This window comes from Bubalus bubalis, chromosome X, assembly GCF_019923935.1.
Source record: "Bubalus bubalis isolate 160015118507 breed Murrah chromosome X, NDDB_SH_1, whole genome shotgun sequence".
In the NCBI taxonomy this organism is placed as follows: Eukaryota; Metazoa; Chordata; class Mammalia; order Artiodactyla; family Bovidae; genus Bubalus; species Bubalus bubalis.
Genome location: NC_059181.1, coordinates 39,947,038 through 39,968,697, shown reverse-complemented (window position 1 = coordinate 39,968,697; position 21,660 = coordinate 39,947,038). Strand labels below are relative to the sequence as shown.

At 37.5% G+C, this 21,660-nt stretch overlaps 1 protein-coding gene across 2 annotated transcripts in view; it reads left to right on the top strand.

Annotated features, from left to right (window-relative positions):
- MED14 (mediator complex subunit 14) overlaps positions 1–21,660 on the top strand; it is a 60,004-nt gene that overhangs the window by 20,056 nt on the left and 18,288 nt on the right. For both annotated transcript variants that reach the window (XM_044936961.2, XM_006042936.4), the window contains exons 11-21: positions 1,002–1,127; positions 3,410–3,488; positions 6,780–6,939; positions 10,119–10,313; positions 10,713–10,847; positions 13,603–13,679; positions 17,590–17,750; positions 17,854–18,000; positions 18,689–18,780; positions 19,527–19,679; positions 19,897–20,166. In XM_044936961.2, coding sequence (XP_044792896.1) covers positions 1,002–1,127; positions 3,410–3,488; positions 6,780–6,939; positions 10,119–10,313; positions 10,713–10,847; positions 13,603–13,679; positions 17,590–17,750; positions 17,854–18,000; positions 18,689–18,780; positions 19,527–19,679; positions 19,897–20,166 — 1,595 coding nt within the window. The remainder of the gene's footprint in view (positions 1–1,001; positions 1,128–3,409; positions 3,489–6,779; positions 6,940–10,118; positions 10,314–10,712; positions 10,848–13,602; positions 13,680–17,589; positions 17,751–17,853; positions 18,001–18,688; positions 18,781–19,526; positions 19,680–19,896; positions 20,167–21,660) is intronic.

Genomic DNA, 21,660 nt, shown 5'->3' with positions numbered 1-21,660 from the left:
TCCTTTTGCAGGTCATCAGTCTGATTAGCACATGGTGGGTGTGCTTTCAGTACTTTGCTTCCCTACTGGATTTTGTTGTTAACTTGTGAGATTAAGGAGAAAGTTAATTGGGCCTGGTGGAAATACTTTGAAACTCTAGAATGAGTATTGGGAATTTGTGTTTAGTAGTTTGCCTCTGTTCTTATTTTATCTGTGACTTGAAAATGAGGTACATAAATAACTTGAAAAAACTTTGTCCTGTATGATAAATAATGCTTAATAGCTTTCAAATGTTTTTTTAAATATATGGGCCCTAATTGCCAGAAAAATATCTCTTTATGAAGAATGGCATTAAAAATATTTAGGTTGTGAATGAAATATACTTTATTTACCAAACAACTTTTTCCCCCCACTGTATCAAAAAGGGACTTCCCCGGTGGCTCAGATGGTAAAGAATCCGCCTGCAATGCAGGAGACCTGGGTTCAATCCCTGGGTTGGGAAGATTCCCTGGAGGAGGGCATGGCAACCTACTCCAGTATTCTTGTCTGGAGAATCCCCTGGAGAATGGACAGAGGAGCCTGGTGGGTTACAGTCCATGGGGTTGCAAAGACACGACTGAGCAATCAAGCACACATATCAAAAAGAAAATCCTTAAAATTAGCTTATTCGTAATTACTGACTGATAGCAAAGCTAGAACACACCTCATTGATAAGGTTAAATTTTCATTAGCTATTTTAACCTTTTTTAAGGAATCTTGGAGGGGTTTATTTATTTATTTATTTTTTTGGCTATAGTATTTGGGATGGGTATGTTTCTTTCAGGTCACCTTGTAGGTTACATTCTTCCTTTGAGTTATTAATTGACATAATAGTACTAATCTAGGTTAGCAAAGTTATGTCTTTCCTCTAACATTCAGATCATTCAGTAGTTGGTTTGTTTCTACTTGCTGAGAAATATATATATATATATTTTGGGGGGGGAATATTCAGATAGAAATATAATTAATTTTTAACTTTTCAGCTTCCATAGAGACTGCACTTCCAGCTCTTGTTGTTCCCATCTTGGAGCCCTGTGGTAATTCAGAGTGTCTACACATTTTTGTCGATTTGCATTCTGGAATGTTCCAGTTGATGCTTTATGGACTTGGTAAGTTACTAAATGATAGACTCACTCAGTATAAAGAAAAATATTTTTAACAAAAACAGAATAAAAATTTTTGCCATTAGGTATTGGGAAGGGTGGTATAAACAGTATATAGAAAGTAGATCTGGAAGGAATAACTGGCTGATGTCTGTTCCTTGGGGCCCATTTTAACTCTCTTGTACAAGAAGTTAAACTTCCCAATATGAAGTCCATTCATGTTGTTTCTCTTATGTAAAAGTAATAATGTTGATGGCTGATCTTTTCTTAAATTAACTGTTTTACCACTAATAGTTGGGTGTCATGGAGAAGACTACAATCTAATGTCATTCGTGACTGAAGAACAAATTTATGATAGTATAAATATCTCAAGATGACTTGAATACAGAATCCTGGAGGAAAGAATTTTTTTTTTCTGGCTTAAACACAGTAGAAATTGAAGTTTGATTTCTGGCATGTTCTGTCACCAAGCTGATGTTCTGAAATGATGAAATACTGGAAACTTAGTGTTTTTGTGTTGCTAATGATATAGTATTCTTGAATATGTTAGCACATTTCCCATTTGAAATTAGTTTTAAGACAGATTTATGAAAATAAAAATCCTTTCTGGTTATATTACATGGCTATAAAGGTAGAGTTTTCTATGAACTGCTCATGGGAAAAACTGGTCTCACTACTTGAATTACATCACATTTATGATGGCTAAATGATAAGTGACATGTTAGGAAATTGTTCTTCAAAACTTTAATGGTTTTCTTGATAATTAAAATAGTACATACTCATATAAGTAGAAAAACTAAATGTGTAAAAATGAGAGAAGCAGTAAACAGTTGCCTGTTGGTAATCATCGTTTTTAAGGGATGTATGCTTGTCTTAGCTCAGGCTGCCATAACAGAGAACCACAGAATGGGTGACATAAACAACAGAAATTTATTTTCTCACAGTTTTGGAGATTGGAAGTATGAGATAAGGTTGCCAGCATGGTCAAGTTATGGTAAGAGCTCTCTTCCTGGCTTATAGTTGTCAGCCTTCTTGCTGTGTCCTCACATGGCAGGAAGAGAGAGAGAGAGAGCAAGCTCTCTGGTGTCTCTATAAGGGCACTAATCTTATATGAGGGCTCCACCCTCATGACCTTATCTAAAGCTAATTATCTCCCAAAGGCTCCACCTCTAAACACTATCACATTAGGAGGTAGGGCTTCAACATACGAATTTGGGAGGATGCAATTCAGTCCATGGACTTCCCAGGTAGCTCAGTGGTAAAGAATCCACCTCCCACTGCAGGGGATGCAGATTGAATCCCTGAGTCGGGAAGATCCCCTGGAGAAGGAAATGGCAACCAACTCCAGTGTTCTTGCCTGGGAAATCCCATGGACAGAAGAGCCTGGCAGGCTACAGTCCCTGGGGTCACAGAGTCAGACACGACTGACTGAGCACGCACACAATTCAGCCCATAGCAGTGCTCTTCTAATTTTTTCTCTACTTTTTTTTTAGTTGAAATCATTTTATATTTTGCTTTTTGTTCAACATTCTTTTTCTTAATATATGTATTTTATTGAAGTATAGTTGACTTAGTGTTTCAGGTGCACAGCAAGGTGATTTAGTTATACATGTATTATTTTTGAAATTATTTTCCATTATAGGTTATTATGAGATATTGACTGTAGTTCCGTGTGTATACAGTAAACTTTTGTTGCTTGTTGCATATCTGTTTTTTTAAATTGGAAATCTAGCATTCTATTCAACATTCTATTATTAGCATTTTCTCATGTCATTAAAAATTCTAAGTGACATTTAGCAAGCTAATCTTCAGCCAACAGCTCTTGCTTATTTAGCAAGCTAATCTTCAACCAACTGCTCTTGCTTATGCCAGAGATCATTTGTGTTTAATAAATAAACATTTTAATGAAGGTTTATAGTTTTTGTAATTTTTAAAGTTCTAAGTGTGTTGATACTATGAGTTTTAAATACATACACATTTATAATATTAACTAGACTAAGAGTTTGGGTAATTAAAATATGGGCAAAGAATTTAATGTATTTGTTACTCATTCTTCCTGCTAATGTACACTTGCTATTAATATCTTAACTATAACTCTCCCTAAATATTAAAGAAGGAAAACAAATTAGATTAACTTATGCCTCATGATGCATTATCGTTTAGCTTTTCTCTAACTCAAAATAACACTACTTTCTGCCTGAAACAGTAACTTTCATTTAAATTTTGGGCTACCTGGATATCTTGTGTCTCGTGTAAGCCATTAATTAATGAAGTGCTTTATGCTATAGACCAAGCCACACTGGATGACATGGAGAAGTCTGTGAATGATGATATGAAACGGATCATTCCTTGGATTCAACAACTTAAGTAAGGCTATTTATTTAGCTCAGAACTAAAAATGGAAACTTACTTTGACAAGATATATTTTCTTCCCCATCATTACTCTTGATCAGCCACTATCCTTAATATTTATGATGTGAAACTTGAGCCCCTTTTGGTACTTAGAATCTAAATTTTCTTGAATTAGGTCTGAGATGGCAGTGCTTCATATCAAATTCCTCTCGAAAGCAAATATAGGTATGAAGGGCATGACACTCAACTTTGATTCCTTGTCATGTTATCTCCTGTTTAAGCACTCTACAAATCACTTACACAATGAATTTTATTGTATCTAGTGTTCTGTGCAGTAGATTCTTCCTAGGATAATCTTCATGGTATGAATCGACCAGCTGATACTTTCAGAGTAGTCATCTGCTTCATTCAGTTTGTCTCAGAATTCTTTGAATGCTTCAGACTGTTACACTAAATAAAATTGAAAATGAAGCTAGAGATAATTGTTTGAGGTTTCATTACCACCCTGGTACACAAAGATATCATTATGGCAACTCTAATAGACTCTTTAAATCAGTAAAACAGAATTCCAAGGAATAAAAATAAATATCAGAGATTAAAACCAAACTGGCAAATGGTGTGGTGGGGGTGGGGCAGACTGTTCAGTGGGATTTTAATACTTAAATCTTAATAATTCACATCTTGCATAATTTGGGGTTGTTGGCCAGTTCCAGCTAGTAGAAATATAGCCTAAAACCAAGACATCAAGTCCCAAAAGCTTTAAACTTATCAAATATGTATCTGTACTTAAACTCACATTATTTATAGGAAAGGTTCCCTGGTTGTCACTTACAATGCTTCTCAGATGATCTTTGATCAGTTTATCACTAATCTATCATGGGACATTAATTTTTTGAAATAACTTTATTGAAATATAATTTGCATAGCATAAAACTTCAATTGTTTTAAGTGTACCATTCAACGTCTTGTCATAAATTTACTGAGTTTTGTAACAACCATAACCACAATCCAGTTTTAGAACACTTAACATTTCTATTACCTCAAAAAGATGCTCATTTACAGTTATTCCCCATTCCCAGCCTCACCCCAGGCAACTATGAATCTGCTTTCTGTTTTTGTAGATTTTTCCTTTCTGAACATTTCATAAAAATGGAATCATAAAGTATGTGGTCTTCTGTGACTGGCTTTCATTTAGCATAATGTTTCCAGATTCAACCATGTTGAAGCATGTACCAATTCTTCATTCCTTTTTATGCTTAACGAACATTCCATGGTATGCCTAGGCCACCATTTATTCATTCATCGTTTGATGGACATTTGAATTGTTGCCACTTTTTGACTCTTATGAATAGTGCAGCTGTGAGTATTCATGTGCAAATACATGTGTGCACTTTGCATTCCACTAGGAGTGGAATCATATAAGAAGCTACCATACTAGTTTCCAAAGTAACTGTACCACTTTACAGTCACATCAAACAGTGTATGAGGGTTTCCATTTCTCTACATCCCTGTCAGCCTTTGTTACTGTCTTTGACCATAGCCACCCTAGTGAGTATGACGAGGTATCTGACTGTGGTTTTAATTTACATTTGCCTGGAGAATCCCAGGGACGGGGGAGCCTGGTGGGCTGCCATCTCCGGGGTCACACCGAGTCGGACACGACTGAAGTGACTTAGCATCAGCAGGGACTATTAGTATTGGGCATCTGTTAATGTGATTATTTTTTTTAATAATATTCACTGAAAACAAATTCTAGGAAAAAAAATGAAAAAACATGTTCAAAATATAAGCCCCAATATTTTATTAGTCAACAGCCATAAAATTGCGTTGCAATAAATAAGGTCAGAACAAAAAATAATAATTTCAAAATCTATACATTTTTCATTGAAAGTATACATGTATAGACAAGTTACTCATCACTTAAACTTTTTGTTCCACAAAGTCATAACAAAAAAGTTGAGTGAAATAGCAATTCCATATGTGCTCTGAAAGAATATCTTGTATTTATTATTCATATGTTTATAATTTTTATATATTTGTAATATATTTAGAATTTTTAATGTGGCAAAAGAGCTTGCTTCTGGTTTGTTGTAACTAATCTAAGTTGGATTGGTGATGATAATTACAGGAGATAACATTTATCTTAAATGTTTCTGTGTTTTTTTAAAAATAACATACATAGTAGAGATAGCAGTCTCACAAAGTATGTTGATAAGATTGGAAGTAGAGATTTGAAAGCAATTTTGGCAAGTTTAGGGTATTTGTTTTTAACTGTCTTCCAAAATGAAGTAAGTTTTGGTATATTTTAAAAATTTATCGTCATTCCTTTATTAATAGCCAGTTCTAGCAATTGATTCTGTGAAGCTATAGTTAAACTTGTTTTTCAGTATGAAAAAGCAGTTTCCAGATTTTATGCATTTTTGGGGTAATAGTTTTCAAACTGCTCTTAAAATGTTATACATTAATTATGGTTTTACTGCACATAGCTAGCACACATTTTGTATCACACGCAGCTCATCACTCAAATGCAACAGCACCCAAACTGGTCTGTACCCTGTTACGTAAGACAAGCCGACTGATCATGAGTTTGGATGCTGTGGCATTGTTATATTGCTATGAAAAGCTTCTAAATGTGTATTCTTACTTTTTTAGTTGTCTCATGGTGGATCAGTGAGTTTGTGTACCTATCATTTTACCTTTTTCACATGTTAATATGATATTGGTCTCTAGGATAGATAACCAGATAAAAGGAATAAGAGGGGTACTACAGTAAAAGCAACAAAGTGAAATCTGGTGGCTTAACTGAGAGAGGAAGGTAATGAACACTTACTGGCACCTGCTAGACATACCCATCACTTTTATATGAGCAGGATAAAAACTGGAACTGGAGATCTCCAGTGATAACTGGGAAAATGAGATACTTTTATATTTATTTATTGTCTATTTTGGTTTATAAACACTTCAGGCATTTTATAAAAGATGTGGAGATCAGTTTGTGCTGTCTTATAAACTACAGGAGATCTTTCATCTCCTGTAGTAAACTGATACTTTCTCAGCCTTAATACTAGTGGATTCTATCTTATAACTAATTAAGGTCATTCACACTGCAGTTTAAACTCTTTAAAATTAACGGCCCAGTACAAAACTAGAGCAATGACTCATCATTATGGTCATATGTCCTCTTAGTTGTTCAGTTAAGTTTCATATATTCATTGGTTTCTTAGTGGGTTTTAATAATCTATTTGTAAAACAGTAGCACACAGAAGTCTATGATTTTGTGATGTGGATGATCTCTTTTAAACTAAGGTTTTGGCTTGGACAACAGCGTTGCAAACAATCTATAAAACACCTGCCTACAATAACCAGTGAAACATTGCAGCTGTCCAATTATTCAACTCATCCCATAGGAAACCTTTCTAAGAATAAGCTGTTTGTCAGACTTACCCGTCTTCCACAATACTACATTGTAAGTATGCAAAGGGGTGATTTCGGTGATTGAGTTCAATAATTCTGTTTGTATCTTGAATCATTTATTGTTTAGTTTCATTTGCAAATGTATTTTTATTGGATATTTGAATTTTGTATAATGATTCTGAAGCCAAGAGAGGGGAGAGTTGGTAGGGATGGGGCAGAGAGAAAATCTTATCTGTAGGAAATAATACAATGATTAGGCAGGTTTGGGGAATATAAGGTATGCCCCACCCCTCAACCCAGGATCTGTCCTATAGTGAGGCCTAGTTTCTGCTTGGAATTAGGCATCTCCTCTATGTAAGAAAAAATTTGAAAGCAACTGTTTTGAAGATTTAGAGATGTTTTGGTGTCAGATAAACTTGTTTGGTTTTAATCAAATGTTAGCTTGCATAATGCTGCTTTTTAAACATGATGGACTAAATTAGCTTTATTTTCTCATCCTTAATTGAAGGTATATGTATCCATTTTGTTGATTGCATGTACTTTTCAGTACACAGTAAAATCCTCATTCTTTTTTCACCCTTTCTAGATTTTTCTAGTAGTTTCTTTCAGATTATTGAACTAGTTAAAATTTGCAAGAACTTGAAATATGAACTCATATATTTCATAAATGTATTTCCTGCATGTAGAAGTTTTTGTGTACACCAAGTAGATACTTTTGGCTAAGATTCTAAGGTGTTTGAAAAACTTAATTCAATGGGAGTGAATTTTTTTGAAGCTTTAAGCTGTACTTTTAAAAAGATACTATCATCAAAAGGTACCCTGTGTAGCCTGATATATCTTAAGTTAGGGTTACTTATGTTGACAAATAAGTCTGTCATTGATATGAATTCACTGTTTTCTGAATTTTAAAACACCAGCTGTGGAACTGGATTTGGCATGTGACAGGATTGTTGTTTCAGTTCTCCATGTGCTGCCTGATCTACATGTATTTTCTGACTTTATTTAGTATCAACAAAACACCAGGCTTTCAGTTTCAATAACTAGTGGTTTATTATAAAGCAATAATTTGTTTCACATGGTTTAGACCAAACTGAATGTATATCACTCTTCATCCTTCTCACTTAGGATGATATGTTCATAATAGTGGCGAAAACTACCATAGCCTTTAAGAAGAATAGAGGAAAGTCTTATTGCCCTTAAATGTCTTTGCTATTTTACTTTTACTGGCTTTATTAAGATATAATTTACACACGGTAAAAATTCAGACTTTTAAGTGTCTGGAGTTTAATAAATGCATACAGTTTTGTAACTGCCATCTCAGTAAGACACAGAAGCTATCCGTCACCCCCTAGAATTCCTTCATGCTTCCTCTCTATAATCAGACTTTCCCTCTGCTCGCTCTAGTGACCACTGACCTGTTTTTTGTCTCTCGAGTTTAGCCTTTAAGTCATTTCTTCCACTTGGCATAATGCCTTTGATTTTCATCCATATTGTTGTATTTATAATAGTTCATTCTTTTTATTGCTGAGTAGTGTTCCGTGGTATGAATGTATCACAGTTTGTTTAGGCTCTCATCAAAGGCCATCTGCATTGTTTCTAGTTTTGGGCAGTTGTGAATACAGCTGCTATAAGTATTTGCATATAGATTTTTTGGGTGATTTCTTTTGGATAAGTAACTAAAAGTGGGAATGTTGGGTCACACACTGAGAGTATGTTTGGCTTTATAAGAAACTGCTAAACTCTTTTCCAAAATGGCCAGACCATTTTGCATTCCTGCCAGCAATACGTGAGAGTTCTAGTTGCTCTGCATTCTTGCCAGTACTTGTTATTGCGATTTTTTTTTTTTTAAGTTAGCCATTCTGATAGATGTGTGCTGCTGCTAAGTTGCTTCAGTCGTGTCTGATTTTGTGCGACCCCATAGACGGCAGCCCACCAGGCTCCCCTGTCCCTGGGATTCTCCAGGCTAGAACACTGGAGTGGGCTGCCATTTCCTTCTCCAGTGCATGAAAGTGAAAAGTGAAAGGGAAGTTGTTCAGTCGTGGCCGACTCTTCGCGACCCCATGGACTGCAGCCCACCAGGCTCCTCCATCCATGGGACTTTGCAGGCAAGAGTACTGGAGTGGCTTGCCATTGTGTAGTGGTATCTTATTGTAGTCTTAATTTATGCTGCCGTGATGACTGATGATATTGAATATCTTTTCATCTGCTGATTTGCCGTCCATATATCTTTGGTGAAGTTCCATTTTACTTTTAATTCTTCCATTTCCTCAGTGTTGATTCTTAAGTGTCGGCCAAACAATTTCCTGAAAAGACTATATGGGGAGGTGTGGGGTAGAGAAAGGAGAGAGACAGGAATAGAGACAGAAAAGTGTGTGTTGGTCAAGAGCCCTGTCCAGTGGCATTTATTTCTCTCACTCAAGTATTTAGGGGACTCTTCTTAAATTTTAGGTAGACCTTGAAAATAGTAAGCCTCTGTAGTGAGAACAAGGTCTCTGGATCCAGACTTCTAGGATCAGAGTGTGAGTCTGTCATTTCTCAGCTCTGAGACCTTTGACAATTAATCTAAGCTTTTTGTGCCTAACTTTATCAGAAAAGTGAAGATAAGAATCCCTACTTCATTGAGTTACTGGGATTAAATGTGTTAACATCTATCAAGTACTTAGGAGAGTATAGGGCTTCCCTGGTGGCTCAGCTGGGGAAGAATCTGCTTCCAATGCGGGAGACCTGGGTTTGATTCCTGGATTGGGAAGATACCCTGGAGAAGGGAACAGCTACCCACCCCAGTATTCTGATCTGAAGAATTCCATGAACTGAACAGTCCATGGGGTCTCAAAGAGTTGGAGCAACTTTCAAACAGCTGAGCAACTTTCACTTACTTCACTCACTAGGAGAGTATGTGGTACGTGATAAACTCTTTGTTGGTATTAACTATTGTTCATGTTCTTGTTATCGTCATCCTTATAGTGACTGTATATTTCAGTTGAAAAGTCAGGGTTTATTTTTATATCCTTCCAAGTATGAGATACAGTTGTCATTTTTCTTTCATCATTGTTCTTTAGTCTGATCTGTTTTTTAAAAAACAAATTACATATTTAATTGCAATGCTTTTTTTTTGAGATCATGACTGATTTGTCCTTAATTCTGAGCCCTACTTGATACAAGGAGGAAAATATTCAACACTTACCAGTTAGTAATGTCTCTGAGTCTCATTTCTGATTTGGACCTTTTTAGGTTGTAGAGATGTTAGAAGTTCCCAATAAACCCACACAACTGTCGTACAAGTACTACTTCTTGTCTGTGAATGCAGTGGATCGTGAAGACAGCCCTCTCATGGCCCTCTTGCTGCAGCAGTTTAAGGAAAATCTCCAGGAATCAGTTTATCGTACAAAAAATGGGAAACAGCCTAGAACCAGTACCAAGCGCAAGGTATGTTCACAAACAGAAATGAGCCCAGGGTTTGTGTCTATTGACTTTGCTGTACTCTTTTAACTATTTTTAAATGGGAAAAAATTAGGTATGATTTTTAAGAGGCTGGCCAACAATAAGGTTTTAGGTAACAAATGTCTACACATTCTTGAAAATGCTTCTCCTTTAATTAATAATTAATTGTACACTCTTTCCCACAAAGCAACTTGTTAAGTACATAATATTTACTACTAAATTTCCCGTGTTTAGGTCAGTATTTGCTCAGTAAACATTTGTTGAATGAATTAAGATTTGTTTTGGTTAACTTTGACTTTTGTTATAGTAGTCCAAGTGCTTAACTAATTGTATCACATACTTTTTCTTTTTATAACCCACTTGTGTTCTTTACTTAAATTCTAGTTGTCTGATGATTTATGTCCAGTAGAACCCAAGAAAACCAAACGATCAGGAGAAATGCGTGCCTTCAATAAAGTTCTAGCTCACTTCGTCGCTATGTGTGATACAAACATGCCATTTGTAGGACTTCGGTTGGAGGTAATTTTTTGGAACAATTTTGGGTACCCAGAGAGTAATGTTTTAAATGCCTTGCTAAAGCTACATGAATTCCATTAGGAGAACCAGATGGTTGTGATCTTATTTATGTCGGGAGGGGAGGGGTTGAAATCACAACATCATGAGATTATTAAATTATTTATCTCTGATTCCAAATTGTAGGCCTTCTGTTCTTTGTGGAAATGGGAGGTAAATTCTTCCCAGTTTAAAAAAAAAATAAAGACAATTTTTGAGAACCTTACTTGTATACCTCGAAGGAGCATTACTTACCTTTTTTAAGGATGGTTAATAATTAAAGGGGTTGCTTATTTTTCAGTGAAGCTGTGCATATTGCTTACTAATAAAATTGGGTTCCTTTGTGAGAAGCAGGTCAGAAAGAGTATTAAACTAAATTTTTACTTTTTTCCCATGGAAGAAGCAATAGACTTAGCCTGAGTTAGTGTCTTTCAAGAGTACACAATTGTGATACTCAGCATGATCCCCAAGCATAAGAGGAAAGGGAGGTAACAGAACCTGCATTTTTGTATTTCCAAAAAGGGCTTTGGCCAAGGATTGGCAACAATTAAAAAGTAATACATGAAAATCTTAATTATTTCCCTCTAGTTTAAAGTTCTACTTTTTGTAAGACTCTTCCCTTCTGTAAATTATTGGTGATGAAGGAAAGACCTAGAAATGTGGAAGTGGATTATTTGTTAGGCTGATGATAATAGTCTTGGGAAGACTTGTTGAAAACACTTTGATGCTTTAGAGCAGGAATCAGCAGACTTTTTCTATCAAGGGGCAGACGGTAAATATTTTAGGCCTTGTGGGTCATTTATTGTTGTTGTTGAGTCACTGAGTTTTGTCCAACTCTTTGCGACCCCATGGACTGCAGCACGCCAGGCTTCCCTGTCCTTTGCTATCTCCTAGAGTTTGCTCAAACTCATGTCCATTGAGACGGTGATGGCATCCAACCATTTCGTCCTCTGTCGTCCCCTTCTCCTTTTGCCTTCAATCTTTCCCAGCATCAGGGTCTTTATGACTGAGTCAGCTCTTTGCATCAGGTGGCCGAAGTATTGGAGCTTCAGCTTCAGCATCAGTCATCTCTTTTTTAGCTCTTCAGGTCTGCTGTTGTAGTGTGAACCAGCCATAGTTGATATTTAAACAAATGAGTGTGGCTGTGTTCCAATAAAACTTTATTTACCAAAACAGGCAGTGGCTAGATTTGGCCCATGAGCTATGGTATGACAATTGCTGCTTTATAGGGCTTCAGGATCTAAAGGCAGAAAATAGGGTGTGAAATAGTGAGGAGCAGCAGTAGCCCAGAAAATCCAAGCCCAGAAATAGGCGACTAAAGTAGATACTCATGTCCTCCATATCCCAGCTCCTACAACTGTGAGCCTGATGAGTGTCCTCTTGTCTGGGAACTGTCCAGAGCTCCTACAGTGTCTGTGCTTCCAACTCTTTGACTCTGTTGTTGGACTTTTTCATCATGCTACATGGATTGATTGGGCTTCCCTGATGGCTCAGACAATAAAGAATCTGCCTGCAATGAGGGAGACCTGGGTTCAATCCGTGGGTTGGAAAGATCCCCTAGAGGAGGGCATGGCAACCCACTCCAGTATTCTTGGCCTGGAGAATCCATGGACAGAGGAGTCTGGCAGGCTACACAGTCCATGGGGTCGCAGAGTTGGACATGACTGAGTGACTAAGCACAACACGTGGATGGATTACATGAATGTCATTCAGTTACTCCCTTGCAGTGGAATGGGAGGCTACATGATACCCAGGGGGAAATGCCTCAGTCATTGTCTGCTGTCTTCCTCTTTACCCACAGGCCAGAAGTTGCAGAAGCTTGTGTCTTTGTAGTGCCCACATAGACACCTGTAAGCGTAATGGCCTCTTTCCTCCTTCTCTGTGTTCCTATACCTGTCGCACATGTAGGCTATTCAACATTCTGTAGTACTCTATTGAACTCAGTTAAGCTCTTAAAAGCTTTCTTTTCTCTCATTGAAAAAGATGATAAAGGCAAAAGCAAGCACATTTTCTGCTTAAGGTAATTTACACTGAGATGTGAATAACTAAATCTGATCTTAGCAGGAATGTTGATATTTGTGATCCATAGAACAGAGGCAGTGTTTTTGAGCTCTCCCACACTTTGCTGTCTTTTGAATCTGGAGCCCTAGTTCATGGTCAGCAGCTGTTTTTCTACACCTCTACTCTTCCCAGGCCCAAAGAGCAGGGCTCAGTGACCTGCTTAAGGCTGCCTTAAATCCTTTCTGGAATAAGGTGGATATAAATAAATAGTCTGTCAGAGAAGACCTGGGAATATCTGCTTGAAGGCAAGTGTGTTCCTCTGCTAGGTGACTAGAATGACTTCCCGGCATACCCAACTAACCTGTAAGTTCCACCGACAGGGTCTCTGGGTAAATGCATCAACTGAAAATCTTTTCTTTCGAGTTTCACAGAGGAAATAGTTATTTAAAAAAATATATTCCAGAAAAGTTGTAAACTGAAAAATACTGTTTGTGATTAAAAATGAGATGTGGCTATGACTCAAACTTTGTTTTCAAATAGACGTTAATTGCATCATGCAAGGAAGCCAGTCTTACTTAGTTCCCCAAGAAACCAGATGAGGGGGGACAATGCTCACAACTCTAGAACAGATGCCATGAGAAGAGAGACAATAGTACTTAGAAAAGGTAGTTGCCTTTGTAAAATTGGTGGTCTCATAATAACTGTACCTTTCTCTTTCCAGTTGTCCAATCTGGAGATTCCACATCAAGGAGTGCAAATGGAAGGTGATGGCTTCAGCCACGCGATTCGCTTACTGAAGTAAGTCCCTGTCATGCGTCTGAGGTGGTGCCACACGCTGCAGCCCTAGCGCCAGTGCTACTCCTGCGAGTCAGCATGCAGCAGAGCTCAGAACCTGCGGATGTCACAGGTTTCTGTATGGAATTACACAGTCGAGGAGAGGACTCTCTTTTACCTGCCAAGTGGACATCCAGCACCTCTTGGTATTTTAGGATGTCCTTCCTCTGGCTTTCTTTCATTCATTCAGCAGATGTTTACTGAGTATATGTATCAGGCTTGAATTCTGATAGAGCCCTTCGGGATGCTGTGGGTTCACATACCCGGGGGATCTGGGCTAGTTTGGAAATCAGGAAGGATATCCCCATGGAAGTACCAGTTGTACCTGGACTGAAGGAGAGGTGAGAATTAGCCAGAGGAAAGGGAGCTACAGTGGGAGTGGGTGTCCCAACCAGAAGGAGTAACTGCTAAAATGAAGGCTTAGAGGGGAGAGAAAGCTCGGTATCCTGGAACTGAAAGAAGTAGGGCATGGCAGGAGTTAGGGGACATGAGCCTACAGATGTACACAGGAAGGGTCAGATCCTATAGGGCCTTGGTGTAAATGTCCTTAAGGAATTCACTTTATCCGAATGGCAGTATCTAGAGCCATCAGATGATTTTAAGCAGAAACTGACATTATTAGATAGGTTTTTTTTTTTTTTGAAAGCTCGCCCTGATAGCAACATGGAGAATAAATGGGAAAGGAACAAGACTGAAGTAGCAAAACCAGTTGCTGAAATGGTTCACACCAGAGTTGTTGGTAGCTTGGACCAGGGCAAGTTCCATAAAGACTTAGGGGATGAAGTCTTTATAAGTGATACTGAAAGAGAGAAAGAGAGTAGAAGGTGGCAGAGATGACTCTTAGTTTTATCTTGGGCAGATGATGGATGGTGGTGGTGTTTATTGAGACAAGGGGATGAAGATGTGAGTTTGAAGAGGTTTTGCTAAGTTCGAGGTGTCTAGACATCTCTTTGGGCAGGCAAGGATGTGTCTCAAGCTCAGGTGACAGGTCTGGGCAGGGGAAATAGATGAGTCACTACCAAGGTGGAAGTAATTAAGCTGGGATGGTAACTTAGATCACTGGGAAAAAGTACATGGAGGGAGATGTGCAGAGGGCTTGGTTCTAAATGGGTAGAGGACTAGGGGCCAGTGGATGCTTAGAGGGAAAACTAAGGCACCATGTGTGATGTATGTGTTGACCAGGATGGACTTGCAAAGCTCAAATGCCATTTTAAGAGGTCAGCCTTTTTGGTGCAGAAAGCAGTTTTCTTTTTTTGCATTTGTATTGTTTCTTAGATGTTGCTTAATAATATAAACCATAGAAGCAATTTTTATTTATTGAATTCCTCTGTCTGCCAAGACATGATGGCTCTGCAGTTTGAGCCGGCAGGAATCAATTTGTAACCAATTTGTTGCTTGCAAATCAGTTTGTCCTGTGGAGGATGGGAAGGTCTAGCAGATGGCGTGCACTCCACCCACGTGTCATGGTACTCACTTTAGATAAAGAGTTGAAGAACTAGAAAAGCTGCCCTGCCTGGCTACCATAATCCCATGTTCACAAAATGATTTCTAGAGAGCGAGCTGGTTTTACAATAGACATCAAAAGGAAATGTAATACTTTTAGTTTATTTGCCTTTGGTTTTATATCACTGCTGCCTAAAATATGAGGTGTTTCTTTTTACTCTTCTTGACAATTGCAGATTAATAGATGATAACATTTGTGTTCTCTTCTCTTATTTTTTCATGTTTTACAGCAATCTTAAAATGTCTTGCTCTCAGCATTTTTATGAAAGAAATTTCAGTCCCCTTTCTTCTTGTGCTCAAGAGAATTCATTATAGTCCTTACCTAGAAAGAAAGCACTTCATATTTTTTAACTTTCATTTTACAGTAATTTTTAAGAAAGTCTTTACTATATCCTGGCTATTGTTTTCTTTATTTAAAACTTAGGAAAATATATAGAAACAGATTAAGAGATCTGTTTGGTACATGATGTCCATTATTGGGGGTATTTTCTTCATAGACGTGAAAAAGGAAAAAAATAATGTCTAAATATGATTTTATTAAAATCTGGCCTAGATCTAATTATTAAGTAATTGCTTTAATACATTTAATCTTCAGAAACTTAAGCTTTTAGTCCTAGGTATTTTCATATTAAGTGGGAATATGAGTAGATACTTCAAAACTTTAAAACTGAGCACATTTTTCTCCTCTTTGCTAAAGATATAGTCTGTTCTTGTTCAACTTATCTCCATGAAAATCTGTTGAACAGGTCTCCTTGCTGTATCTCTGAAAATACCATGGTAAACACCTTAGGCTGCTCTGGTTCATGGACCTGTTGCCTTGTGCAGATTCAAAAGAGCCTTGATCACACCACATAGATGACACAAATCTCAAGAGCAGCATGCTTGCAGTGCCTGGTTATGAGCTCTTGAGCAAACTTTCCACCCTTTTTGCTCTCTTAAATTGTTTATTCTAGGTCAGTGGTTCTCAACCTCAGAACAGTTTTCCCTGCCAGGGAACATTTAGCAATGTTTGGAGATATTCTTGGTTATCATTGACTGAGAAGAAGGGTTGGGAGATGCTACTGGCACCTGGTAGATAGAGGCCAAGGCTGCACAGGACAGCCGCCCCCCAACAAAGAATTCTCCTGCCCAGAAAGTCAGTATTGCTGACATTGAGGAGCCCTGTTTTAGGTGTTATATCTAAGAGGCCTGAACCGAAATTCAATATTTCTAGTTATGTTTGTTGTTTTTTGCCTTAGATTTTGATAATAATTATATCAAGTCTGACAATTAACTCTTTCTTTCCTATGAGTTAAAGGAGAGCGTGTAATTAAATATTATCTCATTTCATCCAGTACTGAAAAAACTGCTAAAATATATTATCTCATAATGTTTTTTGACAAATAAGATAGTTCATAAACTGCAAGAGGAGAAAAGATAAAGGGGTATTTTAAGACACCAAAGCTAATACATTCCTCTTGTATATGTGGTATATATAAGAGACAGTATGTATGGTAAAGGAGTTGATACGTGAATAGCTGCATCACAGTGAGTTATCTCTACAGTGGAGGAGGGGAAATAATGAAATAATGAAGCGAGGGGAGATAATGAACCTGAAATTTTGTCATGGTGGTTAAGTGATTAAGACTTGGTTTTACTGCAAGAAGAAACTAATATATCTGAATACCTGCTGAACCAACCGCTGTAAGCACTTTATATATATGTTTCATCATGTTTTAAAATCAGTGACCCAGAAGGTAATTATGTATCTTCATTTTATACTTGCGAAACAAATTCAGAGAGGGTGAATGGCTGAGCCAGAATTAGGATGCAGGTGCCTGATTCCAATTGGAGAAGGAAATGGCAACCCACTCCAGTGTTCTTGCCTGGAGAATCCCAGGGACAGGGGCAGCCTGGTAGGCTGCCGTCTGTGGGGTTGCACAGAGTCGGACACGATTGAAGCGACTTAGCAGCAGCAGCCTGATTCCAAAGCCTTGTCCTTTTCACGAGATCATCCTGCCTTCAAAGTTTGGTCTTAAAATATTTTGTTCTCCTTAACATTTCCTTGAGGATATTCTAGGTAGATTTCATAGAAAGCCAGTATATTTGATTTTCTGAGAAATTGTGGTCTTTTCTAATAACAAGATTAACGACAAAGGCAAACATCACCATTAAAATGAGAGTCCTAATCCATGTTGATAGGGATGAAAGTGGGTTAAATGCTGTTAATTGTTGTGAATTGCTATGAATTGCTTCCTCCTCTTGCAGAAGGTACCTCGTAGTAGAGTTTGAACTGAAGCTCTACTGTGATACCCTGCCTGTCATTGTGTAAATTGTGCTTTCGTCTTTCTGTGATGTGAAGTACACTTCATATGCTATCTTTCATTACCAGAATTCCTCCCTGTAAGGGTGTAAATGAGGAAACCCAAAAGGCTCTGGACCGCTCTCTCCTTGACTGCACTTTCCGATTACAAGGTAGAAATAACCGCACGTGGGTGGCAGAGCTAGTGTTTGCAAATTGTCCACTTAATGGCACTTCTACCAGGGAACAAGGTGAGATGCTTCACACACTTTTGTCTTTGCATATTTCTCTTTCTGTTTTTTGGGTTTTTTTTTTAGTATTGATTCCTATTAATCTTCTCTCTTAATCTTGTAGGACCATCCCGGCATGTTTATCTGACATATGAAAACCTGTTGTCTGAACCCGTTGGTGGTAGAAAAGTGGTTGAAATGTTCCTTAATGATTGGAATAGCATTGCACGATTATATGAGTGTGTGTTGGAATTTGCACGTTCTCTACCAGGTACAAGTAATCATCTTGTGGGGGAGGGCAGGTATCCCTCCCTGTGCCAATGCCTTTGGAGAAAGTAAAACATGTACGTTGTTAAAAAAAAAAAAAAAAATCCTGAGTATATCTAATGAAAAGTTTTCTGTTTTACCTCAGACTTAGTTTCCTTCCCCAGGAGATAGCTACTGTTATGATTTGTATATATTCAGAAATGTTTACACATAGGTATACAAGATTATAGTAGTGCTTATTGAGAATTTACTAGGTGCCATAAATGCAATAACCACTTTGCTTGTATTAACTCATTCATTCCTCACAGTAACCCTATGAGGGAGGTAATTTACCATTCCTCGTGTCAGAAATGAAGACAAGAAGTCAAGAGATTTAAGAAACTTGCAGAAGTTCACATAGCTAGTAAAAGACAGGGCTGGAATTGGAACCCCTGAACCACTGTCCTTCCGTACATCTCCCCCATTGCCCAGCCCTGCCCCGTCTGTCCAAATGGAAATTTGAGCCTACTAACTATTTATGCTGCTGATCTTTTTTTGTTTTCTTTCTCTTTCTGTTTTTTAAACTAGGTTATAAAGAGAGAGACCTTTCTATCTAGGCATATAATATTACCAAGATCTCTTCTTTTTCACATAAATATTTTAAAGTTTTGTATGTATAATCTTAAATTCCTTTTTGTTTTCTTTCTGTTTAGACATACCCACTCATCTAAACATTTTCTCAGAAGTTCGTGTTTATAATTATCGAAAACTTATCTTGTGTTATGGAACCACCAAGGGAAGTTCAGTAAGTTTATGAATTACTTAAAACTAAAGTTCCTTTCATAAGTCTTTTTAAAAAAAATCAAGAATTCAACAGTTATGAAAAGTTTCTTGAAATAATTGAGGGTACAAGTAAAAATTAGGGATAAAATGATATTTTTAAGTACTTTGTTATAGTATTTTGTAATGGTTAACTCTTAAAAATTGAAAACAAAAATTATACCCTCTTCGGAGTGTGTATTCATAAAGAGTTTTGGCAACGTAATGTACTTTTGGTATTTGTGTTTCTTTCTTCACTGATTTCAAATCTACTTAGCAGCGTGATTACTATAATGAAGATTATGTACAAATGGTCTTGAACAATACGGTATGTTTCTGCGCTTTTAGTCACATGATTGTTAACATTATTTGATCCTATATTAATCTTGAAGGTATTCCCCATAATCTGTAGTTCTTATTTTTTCCCCACCCCATATGTAAAGTCCTAGAAATTTAGTATACAAATTTCAGCTAGCTAGTTTCTTTCTGAACTCTTCCACATAAAGTAATACCAGAAATTTAGTAGAAGTGGGCTAACACACACACTCAGTGAATGTACTGATCCATAGTGACAGCACATCTGGAATTTACAGAGTCTAATCTTAACAAGTTGCTTCCCAAAAAGACCTCATTTAGATCTTTGGCATTTTGCCTTAGTGTTTAAAGATTATTTTTTCTTCTCCTTGTATCTTTTCCTTTCTTTGTTTCTGAAACATAATCTTTTTGATTTAGATTAGTATCCAGTGGAATTCCATACATCAGAAATTTCACATTTCTTTGGGAACTGTGGGTCCAAACTCAGGATGCAGTAACTGTCACAACACCATTCTCCATCAGCTTCAAGAAATGTTCAACAAAACACCAAATGTGGTTCAGTTATTACAGGTAATTAACTTTATTTTCTGTTTAAAAATAAGACTCAGTGTGTCATATAAAATTCCTCAAAAAATCATGTGGACTTAACTCATCTTTAATGATGAAAGTTTTTACAGAATGTGCCAGAAGGAGATTGTCTCATTTGTGATGATTTTTACCTTGAAGATTCTGAGGTTTTAGCATCTGTACAGAAACTGGCTGCTCTCACTGTGTTTGTTCCTTGTAGGTATTGTTTGATACTCAGGCACCGTTGAATGCCATCAACAAACTGCCCACTGTGCCGATGTTGGGCTTGACCCAGAGAACCAACACTGCCTACCAGTGCTTCTCCATCCTGCCACAGTCGTCCACCCACATCCGACTGGCCTTCAGGAACATGTATTGCATTGATATATACTGCCGAAGTCGAGGTGTCGTGGCAATACGGGACGGGGCCTATAGTCTTTTTGATAATAGCAAGTTAGTTGAAGGTTTTTATCCTGCACCAGGACTCAAGGTAATGGACTTTAGTGTTGCAGAAGTACTAAATATAAATGGGATCCCTAAAACAATTCCTTTGAGGGGGAAATAATGAGGGAAAGCAACAATTTCCTGTTTAAATTTAATGAGTAGCCATGTTACTACTCCCTGTAGTAGTAACTACTTCTAGTAGTAATTCATCATCTCTGTAGCTTTATTCTGAAGGAGCTAGAAGTTCTGTGCCTATGTATATGAAATGATAAAATGTCCTTTTATTTCCTTACAATGGAATGAGTAAGGTGGAAGGTACTCAAGAGAGTCCTGTTCGCTATTTGGAGTTTCAGGGAACTTTAGAAGTAGCCTTTATCAGTGAATATTGAGAAGCTTTGAGCATCAGTTCAACTATGATATTTTTTTTTTTTAATGTAGGGTCCTAGGCCACAACCCCTGGAGATATTGGTATGATAGCTCAATTGTATGTTCTTACAGTTGAGAGTCTAATAGTTCCAAATGGTTTATATTGAAAATTAATTCTACTCTTGCTGTTCTCCTACTCTGTACAGCACATTCTCATGGTATTCACACCTTTACCTCTAAATAGCATTCTTTCATTGCTCTTTGTTGACTTCTTCAGTTCAGTTCAGTCGCTCAGTCGTGTCCGACTCTTTGCGACCCCAGTAATCGCAGCACACCAGGCCTCCCTGTCCATCACCAACTCCCGGAGTTCATTCAGACTCATGTCCATCGAGTTGGTGATGCCATCCAGCCATCTCATCCTCTGTTGTCCCCTGTTGACTTCTTAGTTAAGGGCAGTATCTGACTCTAATGGAAGATGAGGATTTAATTCTTTTTTAGTTCTTTCTTGTATGCCCCTTCCCCTTTCCAGGCTGCTCTCAGTACACATTTGCCTTCTTTTCCTCCAGCCTCGAGATATGGTTAGGGTAGCAGTTTCAACTAGGTAATTTTTCAGTGTTCACATTATTATGAATATTATAACACTATTCTACCAAGTTTACTATGATTACTTTTCCTTTCTCGCTCGACATTTTATTTTCCTGGGAATTACTCGTTTTTAAAATTCATAATTAATTAAAATTATTAGCTCTCTCTATTTACCATTAACAGCCTTAAAGTCTTTCCCTTGTATGTAACTCTGCCCTCAGTATGTTTACAAATCAGGTACCTTATGAGTTTCCTCTTGAAGCCATCTCTTCCACGGTCTCTGACCTCTAAATGCTCCAGACCTTTTCCCTGATTTCGATTTAGGGATCTGCAGAAACAGCAATGAAGCGGGAGAGTCCTTCATTTCTCTTGTGTTGCTTGCCCTGTAACTTGGACCCCACTTCTTTTTCTTGGTTTACTTCATTGTTTTGGTGGAATGCTCTACGTTGCTCCCTGGGAGAAGATACACAGAAGGTTAATTTGAGACCTTGTGTGTTGGCAAGTGTCTTTAGTTAACCTCATCTAGTTGAGGGAGGGGCTTGATATAGAGTTCTAGGTTGCAGTCATTTTTTGTAAGAATTTTGAAAGC